Source organism: Pterocles gutturalis, unplaced genomic scaffold (genome assembly GCF_000699245.1).
Source record: "Pterocles gutturalis isolate BGI_N339 unplaced genomic scaffold, ASM69924v1 scaffold34832, whole genome shotgun sequence".
In the NCBI taxonomy this organism is placed as follows: Eukaryota; Metazoa; Chordata; class Aves; order Pterocliformes; family Pteroclidae; genus Pterocles; species Pterocles gutturalis.
The window spans coordinates 1,555-12,455 of NW_010111370.1; the positions used below are offsets into that span (position 1 = coordinate 1,555).

Genomic DNA, 10,901 nt, shown 5'->3' on the forward strand with positions numbered 1-10,901 from the left:
TAGATTAAGTGAACTAAGGTCATGAGTTAAACCTTTGAAGCCCATTGCCTTCACTATAAGACTGTCAGTTCCTACAGAACGCCAGTAGGGACTTGAAAACTCAAGGCTGCAGGCAAGATGACAGCACCTGACAGTGCGGAGAAGTGCACCCACCTGTTTATTCTGCGTTCAGATTAACACTGGGAGCATGAAAGCAAACTCACTTCACGAAAACTGACCACTAGTTACCTTTGTAAGACAAAAGGTTAATGTTTTAAAAAGGATACAAAAGAACTGGTGATGTGTCAAGTTATAAAATGAAACAAAAATGTGTAACATCTTTGTTAGATTTGTAGACAAAGTATTTACCTAGTCACAACTAATATTTTAAATAACAGCAACCAATTCTCTACTCAAAGAAAATATATTTGTGTCACAATAAATAATAAATGCAGATACCTTTTAAAACATAATTTTTTCTTAACTGTACAGTTAACCAAAAATGCCACTACCTAAAAGTTAGGAAATCCTGAAATGCTAGGGTTTCTCATTTAGAAGACCTGAATGTTTAGTTTTCCTTTAATCACGCTGATTAAATGTTACTGTATTTCTTCACACTTCAAATTTATTATTACATCACAAAACAATAAGAAAGACAACAGAAACTAGTTATATCTACCCACACTAGCGTTTGATTTTACACAGAAAAAAACCTGATTGGATTCAATTAGAAAAACTACATGTAAGAAGAGGTCATAAATCCTTGTTTGCAGGGTACCTCACTCCAGACAGTACCATGTTAAACCAATATTAACAGACAGCATTAAAAAAAAAAAGTCAGAATGACTTATAAAAGCAAGTCAAACTTTACAAAAAAAGTAGCATAATTAATTTTAAACAAACACCTACTTGCTTCTGTAGCCACCGTTCTCGCCGCCTTTGTTTTCTCCTTAAGTTTTTCAACTTGTTTCGTTCTCTCTTATTCAGCTTTTGGTTGAAGGAAATACTCGTAGACTGCACAAGACCAACAGGTGTGATGTGTCCCTCTTCCACAGCACTTGTAGATAAAGAAGGGTTCATCACACAAGGTGACCCATCAGCAATGGCATTCCCAGAAGATTGTCCAGTAGCTTCAAAATCACATTCACTTTCTGTTTCTCTGTGTACTAATGTGGTAAATGAAGCCACTTGAAACCTTTTTTGTAGTTCGTCAGCACTGGAACTATACTGGTCTGGAAAAGCAGGACTGTCTTTCCTATCAGACTCTAATTGCAAGCCACTTCCTGTGTATTCATTTTGCCCATGGTAAATCATTCCCATACAGCAAGTTTCATGTAACACAGGTGACAAAACAAGTCTCTCTCTGATATTTAAATCCAAACTATGTGATCTTCTGTGAAAAGGTTTCACAGTGCATGTATCAGTCATATGATAGGAAGCAGAAAGATTTCTTTTTTGATTTAATGCCTTTATGGGAAGTTTTTTACTTTTCATCTCGCATCTGGGAGCTCTTACTTCTAGACAAAGTGCTTCTGTTAATCTTCCAGTACCATTATTATTTCTGGCCATGTATGAATGCCGTTGATTTTTGATTTCCAAAGTTGCAGTTACCACTTCCTGGCAGGTACCCTTGCCAAAACCAGACTGAATCTTGAGGAGAGGTAATGAAGATTTTGCCAATTTAACAGAGAAAGCTGGCTGATAGTCAGTCCGACTTTTGCAGAAATGTATATTTACTAACTGTCCACAGGAACATTCTGTGTTGCAATCAAAGTTAAAGCCCCCTAAGCAGGCCTCACAGAATGGACAGTGCAATTTTCCAATTGTCCACTGTGCCTATTGACAAGAAAAGAAAAAACCCACCCAACACATTAATTGCAAATAAATCATTAAGAACTCATTATCAGAGTTACTTCTCTCCTTTAACAAAACTGCTTACTCGCTGTTTTTCAAAGACAAGAAAAGAGACTTCCGAGTAGAAAGGAAATCCACCATAAATAATGTTCTGGTCAAAACTCCGCTTGCTGCAGTGATAACTAATTCCAAGAAATCTAGAACACACATTTCAAAATGTAGGGGTTTTGAAATATGTTTATAATTTGTCCAGAAATAGAACAACACTGCAATACTAATGAAAACATTAGATCTTTTAAAGCAGTGAAATCAATTTACCATGTTAAACTGGAATTGGCAAGCAGTTTCTCAGCTGAGTCTTCTGAGTGCTGATACATTTCTTGCATACTAAATGCAGGGGAAGGAGATTTCTTACAAAGAGAATATAGCTTTTTACTTTGTTTACCTCATGAACACTTGAAATGGTACTTGTATTTTGGGGCATGTAGCGTTACAACATAATCTGTGTGTGGATACCACGACAAATCCTTAATACTCTATCTATAAGGAGACAGTTATTATTTGCAATTCTATGAATTTCATTTCCATCCTAAAGTCACTTTTTCAAAAGAAAATACACATCGGAGATCTATAAACTCCTACATATTTGCACAACTACTAGTATTTTCAGTAAATATATTCATCTGTCAGGAGAAACATTTCTGAGGATTAAAGTTACTTAGCTGTTTGTGAAATCACAGCCCAGACAAGAAACAACATTAGCAACTCCAGTCACACATTACCCACAAGTGTGCCTAGAGTGGGGTTAAACCATGAATACAGAAGCTGCCCCACATTTCCAGTTGAAGCATTGCTTTCAGTTGCAAATGTCTTTGCAAGGTAGTTTAGGAAGATAATTCCATGACTGATGCTTGTTTGACTGAAAGCTTCAGAATGTTTCAGTAAAACCAATATTGCAATTTCAGAAAAAAAAAAAAAAAAACTTGTGCAGGAAAAAAAGGTTATTTTCCACATGCAATGCTAGAAACAGTTCTGGAAACACTTCTTTGAGAAACTTGCTCCTTCCTTGTGGGTTAAAACCTCAACATTTCATGAAGTATCAAAGACATGCCTTTCATTGCACCTATAAGAATTTGTTTAAATCTGGAAATGTTTTTATCTTCAAGAAAAAAACCCATTTACATATGCTCAAAAAAATCTCAGTTTACATATGCCCAAAGGCTTTAAAATCCCTGAAAATTCCTTGAACATGCACAGTCTTTCCCAGTGTATAAGGCTGACCAACTTGTTCACATGCCATTCTCAAAGAAGAATTAAGGTGGTTCAGAGATTTACTGTAAATCTCCCACAGTCCGTTTCCCATTAATGCCATTAGGCATTAAAACTCAGGGAAAAGCACTTTCCAGTGCCCTTAGTGAGTCTTTCTGGCACTCAGTCACTATGGAATAGTAACCTGGATCTCCAAATGGAGGAGTGATTCATGAAGGGTAGGGAAGAAGGCTAGAAGTCTGGCAAAAATGGGAATGCAAGAGACAGTATGGAAGAAAAAGGACATGTCTACGTCCTATGTGCACAGAGACTGGGAGATGAGGTGCAGCACAAGGGAGTCTGGGACTGATTTAGCATGAATTTGGCAACAGGCTGTGGAAGCACTGACTCAGTAAAAGAAGTAACAGCCTACTAGTGGAGGAGGTGGTAGAGGGAAAGTCACCAAGATCTGAAAAGGAGCTGAGGGTACACAGATTTAATGCTGGACTGCACGAAGAGGACAAACTGGGAAGAGTTAGCCAAAGAAACTAAAACAAGTGATGAAAGATGGGGAAAAGAAAATGCAGGTCAATAAAGGTCACTAGCAACACTAGTTAGACATTTATAAACACTGAAGATTATCTATACACTAATGTGTGCATGAAACCCAAAGAGATTGGTTAAGAACAAGGACAGATGGCAAAAAAGAACTGGCTGGGAAGCAGTGGGTTTTTACAGTCTGCAAATAGACTGTGTGCTTATGTAAAATGATTTTAGCCCTTGAATCAGGAGTCATACAGGAGAAAATAACACACGATCACAAAATTATTCAGAGCCCAGGAGGATCTGGGGATGTCAGAATTGTTTAAGAAAACCACACATTTACCCATAAACCCACAGCATCTTTCCAGAGAAGTCAGAAGTGAATGAGATAAGAGTTCCCAGGATATTAAAGGACAAAATGAACGCTAAGATAGTGAACATGTTCATAGAGAATTGCATTCTCTGCCTCTGCCACCAGAGGAACATTGCTCCTCTGCAATCTTGAGCAAATATGTTAAGTCTTTTCTGAGCAGCCTATGGGTTTTCTATTTCCCATGTCTCAACCTGTACACTCTAGGCTTTCAAATGCAGAAGGCTGGCCATTTACAGCTAAAAGTGAGAAAAATAATATTAGTATCAATACTGAAAACAATTTTACTGAAACAAAATAACATGCAAAGTACTGTAAAAAACTGCGTCTGTATGATTAGGCATTCAAGACTAGGTAATTATGTCAAGTGGGGAAATACCTCATCACCCTTAATTTTCAACACCCCCCCCACCAAGATTAATGTTTCTGAAACACATACACTATTCTGTCATGTACTATTGAAGTATAAGAAAACATTAATTTTAAAACAAGTTTAATGAATGTTTAACAAAATAAAACATAGAGGAAGATGAAGGAAGTTGAAACAATTTTTCTTATTTTCTGAATGCTTAGTTTTACAGTCGTAACATTTTTTTCTTTGTGTATAATTTTCAGGGTGGATTTCCTTAGATCAGAAGTTAATTGCAATATAGTAAAACTTAGACACCGAAGTCTAAGCAGAAAGGAATGCAGATACCATTTGCTTCTCAAAATCAAAGACTCATCAGAGAAAAACTGCAGGCCAGAAGAAAAACACTGTTTCTGCTTATTGTGTCTATGCAACAACATTAACTTCTAGACCTAAAAAAACTAAAAGAAAACACTCCACTGAAGCAATCGGTACAACAGGAAAGTTGTGGGATGGTTTGTAATTTCACGTGGGCAGTTAAAACTCAAAAGCAGTGACACTGACTTTGAATTTGGAGGAAGGTAACTACTTTCTTTTCATATGACATAATAGCACATTAAATATAAAAGACATCACATCATATTCCAACAACTCATCTCTTAACAAACCCTCAGTCCAGTGTTATGGAGAAACACGCTTCTTACTATCCCTGTCAACACACACATTAGTACTGCAAAACATGACCAGGACAAACCAAAACCCAAAGCCTAGAAAATATAATATAATAAGAATATAATTTTAAGCATTGACAAAATATATAGAGGTGCCCCTGACAGTTACTTGCACAAAAATAAATACATTAATGTATAAATGGGCAGGAACAGGATTTATCACTTGTAGGCTTTGTGAATACATAAAAAACCAAACCAAACCAAAACATTTAAGAGGGGAAAAAAGCCCCTGTAAATGGTAATGGTAGATGTTACTGAGTAAAATTCCCTCAGTTAGAAGGTCTCTATAATATATATGGACGTTGGCAGAAACATGCTCTTGAAATATGTTCCCGTTACTTATTTCCCATTTTGTTGGGAAATCTAAGACCTACCTTTTCAATGATGCATTTCACTCACTCTGGAATAGCTTCTAAGTTCAAATGCCATACATTGCAAGACTCCTGAGAAGCAGCTGAAGGTTGTGATGTCTGTTAAAAAAAAATATTGTATTGATATTCAACATTCATGTCAGCTTTTTTTGTTTGAATACAGACAGAAGGCAACTTCCCAAATTCAGTAAAAATTTTATTAACAAATGATAAAACTCAAAGATGTTGGTGTATCCTTTAAGCTAAAAATCAGGTAGATGGTGTCAATAATTCTCTATTTCTGAACGTAAGGACATTGGACAGATTCCAGTGTGGAGGTGGAGGCATTTGGAAGTGGTTTTGTTCTGTTTACAAGAACAGAAAGTATGCAATTGCTGATCTGCCAAGTATAGTTGGAAATCGATTTCAGAAGCACTATCAGCTGGCACAATACTCCAGTAAAGAGAAGAAAATTTAAGTTCCAGTTTATATGAACACTGTGGTCAGTACTGCCTAACTATGTCAGAAATAGTTTTAAATTCATTTTCTAATGCTTGTTGGAATAACTAGTAGAGAAACTAGGGACTCTTAGCAACTTTTGAGTTATTACTGCAATGATGTGACCAACTGAAGATGAAACAAAATGTAAAAAGCTGTAGCATTTCACTAACTGATACTAAAATACAAACAATTACCTAACATCCTTTTAGAACAGAAGTGATACGCATAGGATCTTCTAATATGGTTTAGAACGTCAGTAATGTTATAAAGTTGGCTAAAAATGTAAGGAAATTCTGGTGAGTGTTAAAGTCTTAAAATCAGTTGTTAAAATTTATGAATATGGAAAACCACCGACTCGTATGCTATAAAACTCATGAGAATAAAAGTTTCATTATGCTCAAAATTGAAAGTGGAGCCATGCACAGAAGACAGAAGCTTTCACAAATTCTCCAAGTAATGACAGTAGAGAGATAAATTAGTTTGCCGTGTCTATACTATCATCTTCCTCCTATCTGTGGAGAATGCCTGTATTTCAGCTTGGATACAATTTTGATTTAAAGCATGCATAACACATTCCTAATTTCAACACTTGGTTTTAAGATTTGTTCCAAGAACAACAACATGGCTTCACTAAGGCCAAATTGTGCCTGACAAATTTGGTGGCCTTCTACGACGGGGCCACAGCGCTGGGGAATAAGGGAAGACCAACCGTCATCATCCACCTGGACCTGTGCAAAGCTTTTGACGCTGTCCCACATGACATCCTTGCCTCTAAAATGGACAGACATGGATGTGACAGAAGGACTATTTGGTGGATGAGGAACTGGCTGGACGTGTGCACACACAGAGTCAATGGCTCGATGTCCAAGTTGATACCGGTGACAAGTGGCACTCCTCAGGGGTCAATATTGGGACTGGTGTTGTTTAACACTCTCTGTTGGAGACACGGACAGTGGGATTGAGTGCACCCTCGGCAAGTTTGCCGATGACACCAAGCTGTGTGGTGTGGTGGACACGCTGGAGGGAAGGGATGCCATCCAGAGGGACCTGGACAGCCTTGAGAGGTGGGCCAATGCAAACTTCATTAAATTTAACAAGGACAAGTGCAAAGTCCTGCACATGGGTCGAGGCAATCCCAAGCACAAATACAGGCTGGGCGGACAATGGATAGAGAGCAGCTCTGAGGAGAAAGACTTGGGGGTATTGGCTGATGAGAAGTTGAACATGACCCAGCAATGTCGCCTGCAGCCCAGAAAGCCAGTCATGTCCTGGGCTGCATTAGCAGCAGGTCGAAGGAGGTGATTCTCCCCCTCTACTCTGCTCTGGTGAGACCCCACCTGGAGTACTGCATCCAGCTCTGGGGCCCCCAACATAAGGACATGGACCTGCTGGAACAAATTCAGAGGAGGGCCATGAAGATGGTGAGGGGACTGGAGCACCTCCCATATGAGGACAGGCTGAGAGAATTGGGGTTGTTTGGCCTGGAGAAAAGAAGGCTCTGGGGAGACCTTAGAGCAGCCTTCCATTACTTCAAGGGGGCCTACAGGAGAGATGGGGAGGCACTCTTTATCAGGGAGTGCAGTGATAGAACAAGAGGTGACAGTTTTAAGCTAAAAAACAGTAGATTTACATTAGATATTAGGAAGAAATCTCCTGTGAGGGTGGTAAGGCACTGGCACAGGTTACCCAGAGCAGCTGTGGATGCCCCATCCCTAGAGGTGTTCAAGGCCAGGCTGGATGAGGCTTTGAGCAACCTGGTCTAGTGGCAGGTATCCCTCTCCATGGCAGGGTGGTTGGAACTAGATGATCTTTAAGGTCTCTTCCAACCCACACCATTCTATGATTTTTCTCTTTTACATGTATTTCAGCTTCAGTCTTTGACTGAAGGCCTGTAATTCATCAGGGAAAGCCAACATACTGAAACATTACTGTTCTCATCTTACTACAATCTTTGCCTCCCAACGTCTCAGGAAGTAGCATTAAATTACATTTTTTTAAATTTGCTATTGACATAATTAGAGAAGGAGCTCCTTCAGTCTTGTGCACAATAAAGGCAGATCTCCACTAGCAATTAAAAGCTCCATGGTGGGGCACTGACAAAGATACCTTCTTCTTTTCACTACATTTTTTCCATGAAAGGAGTTGAAATTTCCCACCCCTCCAAAATACTTCAAACCAAGCACAAAATAAAAACCCCTCAAATATAAAGCATGAAAAATATTCCAGAAACTCAAGCTCCATAAGAGAAGGAAGTGATTAACATAGGGTTTATTAATACTACTAATTATATCAGGATCTTAAAAAATAATAACTTTGTTTCTACCTCTATTGGTTGTACTCTTCTCCCGTGCCAAAAAGAATGTCATTGCATTTCCAGTGTGTTAATAAAAAAGATCAACACCTTCCCTTCTATTTGCTTTCTCGCTTTAATTCAAGATCATAGGACGTAAGCACAGTCTTCTTGGCCTATTTGGAAAGACTCTAACTCTTCATGATTACTGTCTGCAATTATAAAGCTGCACGAAATACTCTGTCATTGTTTCATTCTGTATGATTGTTTTCTGTTTATTTTAATAAAGATGACGTAAATTACTAAGTGGTATTTTAGCCTGGCAAGGCACCCCCACCCTCAGGGCAGGCTAATCTTCTGAACTGTTTTTGTATACAGACTATTCCCCAGTTTTTCAAAATTAAGAGCAAAAGTTTGTGATGTAGGAATATTTCACACATAGTTAATAATTGCAGTGGAAATTAGCATCAGTATTTAAAACACACCTTAGCAAGAAAGAATTCTCTGTTAGGAGATATTAAAACAAAATTGATGTATTGAAACTGTCAAAAAAACAAACCAATTCTTATATGAAAAACAGTAACACTACATACTCTACACAGGCTAGTAGTCAAATGTATCATGAATACCAGCCTTCATGTTTCAGATCATAAAGGTGACCACTGCCTATTCAGCTTCAGTAGCATTACTGCTTACATTACTCTCTATGGAATTGTGCATATTTCAGAACTTATCTCCACAAGAGATTAATTACTAAGTGAGGGCAAGTCTAATACTTCTCCTTTATTTAAAACCAATGCCACTGCAAAAAGTTACAAACCCCCTCCAGATGCTATACTTACTTCATATGCTTCTTTTCCATGACATTTTGCAAGACAAACAGAATTTGCTATATATTTTCTACATCTCCAGCAACGTAGCACATCAGCATCTTGGTTACTCATTTCAACCTGTGATTCCTTAGATCTGTATGTCTATCTATAAAGACCACAAAAACATACAATTTAATCCACACATGCTTTCCTCTTGCAACCCAGAAGTCTATCAGTAATCTCTTCACTACAGAGAAGACTAATACTTTATTTACAAACATCCTCTGATCTTGTGCAGCGAGCCACCTAGATATTTTGAATAGCAAAGCAAAACAGCTGGTTTTATTTCCAGGCTGTGTACAGAACTAGAAAGTAACAACAACAAAACAAACTAAAAAAATAAACCAACTTCCTCAATGCTTAGGCAAAAGATAAGAGCACTCTGGTTTTCCAAGAATATGTCCATAAAAATAAGTCATTATTATCCTACACATTAAATACATGCACACACATATATGTGATGCCACACAATAAAAATGAACGCCGACATAAAACCACAGAAAACAAAGACTGTTTTCTCAATATGTCCCTGGAGGCTTGCTCCCTTAAATTATTTTGTGTGGGAGCATCAGTGCTGCTGATGCAAAAGAGCTTTTCACAGACCCGAATCGACCCCCTTGTAAAACAGAGACCTAAATTAAGACAACGAGAAGGACAAGACAAATATTTTTCTCTTTGTGCCTTGCCAGTCTTCTCTAATCTGTTTCCAAAGCCTTCCCTTTTCACCATGCTATCTCCAAAGATCCTCCAACTCTTCTTTCTACCTGCCTCTGTTTTTACTCCCTTGTGCTAGCTACATGAAGAAAAAAAAAAAAAAAAAGAAAATAGTTTACATCCACACACTCAACTCAAGCACTATTCCAGGATCATGACTACTCACAGTGCTAAAGTGCACAGTGTTTACTGACAGGGAAGCTGGGGCATAAAACTTAAAGCCAGTATTAAAAGAATCTCTGTCCTCATTCCAAACATCTGATTTTGCAATTCTTTCAACAATGTCATTTTTATTCAGTTTTCACTAACTAAAGAAACTCTTGGGTCTTCAATAGAGGCTGTCTGAAGAGCAGTTTGGCTTATTGAGCCGTATAGCATTTTGCGTTTTCCCCATTTCTACCTTTCCCTTTTCTGCATTGTTTCCTGAATTAATCAAAGACTATGAAACACACACACACAGAGTTTATTAATTATTTTTCATTTATATCTGAGGTCTTCTTTCATCAGATTTCCTACCTTTTCTAAATATGTACAGAGTCCAAAATACAGCTTGACAAGGAAGAACAGAAACAATGTGTGCATACACTCAATGCCTAGCTCAAGTGTACACCCAGTTTTTAATAACTAGATCCACGCTAAGCTTAGAAAGTGAAATTAAGACAAACATTAAATCTTTTCTTGCAGTTTCATAATAAATTAAAATGAATTTTTGTTAAGATGTCATTAACATATTTTAACATAAGTTAAGATAGCCAAGCAAAGATCGTGGAAGAGACACTTAAAGAAAAGGCAGAATTTACACTGGAAACATGTCTTGTTTGTGCCAAAAATGTGATGAATCAAATGCCTTGACTTAAGCAGTATCTCTCTCAAGTTTTTACTAACCACACTATGTCAATGCTGCTACTTCCTGTATCAGACTCATTTTGAACATGGAATGTATAAAAATGCTGTACCTCTCTCTGAATTAAGTAAATTCAGGCTCTGAAAGATGTTTACAAGTAGCGTGTATCACGTCACTGTGATAAATGCAGCATTAGGCTTCACAGGGTCCTGAAGGAATGATTAGGAGTTATGAATTTGTTTGTATCATTCTAACA

General features: G+C 37.7%; 1 protein-coding gene across 1 annotated transcript; it reads right to left on the reverse strand.

The window, feature by feature from the left end:
- Positions 1 to 888: 888 nt before the first annotated feature.
- On the reverse strand, positions 889 to 9,159 carry LOC104460879 (E3 ubiquitin-protein ligase RNF180-like; the record flags this gene model as incomplete). Its single annotated transcript, XM_010073713.1, is given in 3 exon segments — positions 889 to 1,815; positions 5,449 to 5,544; positions 9,058 to 9,159. Coding segments are annotated over 3 exon segments (1,125 nt in total), but the record flags the coding sequence as incomplete, so codon positions are not given.
- Between the last annotated feature and the right edge of the window lie 1,742 nt (positions 9,160 to 10,901).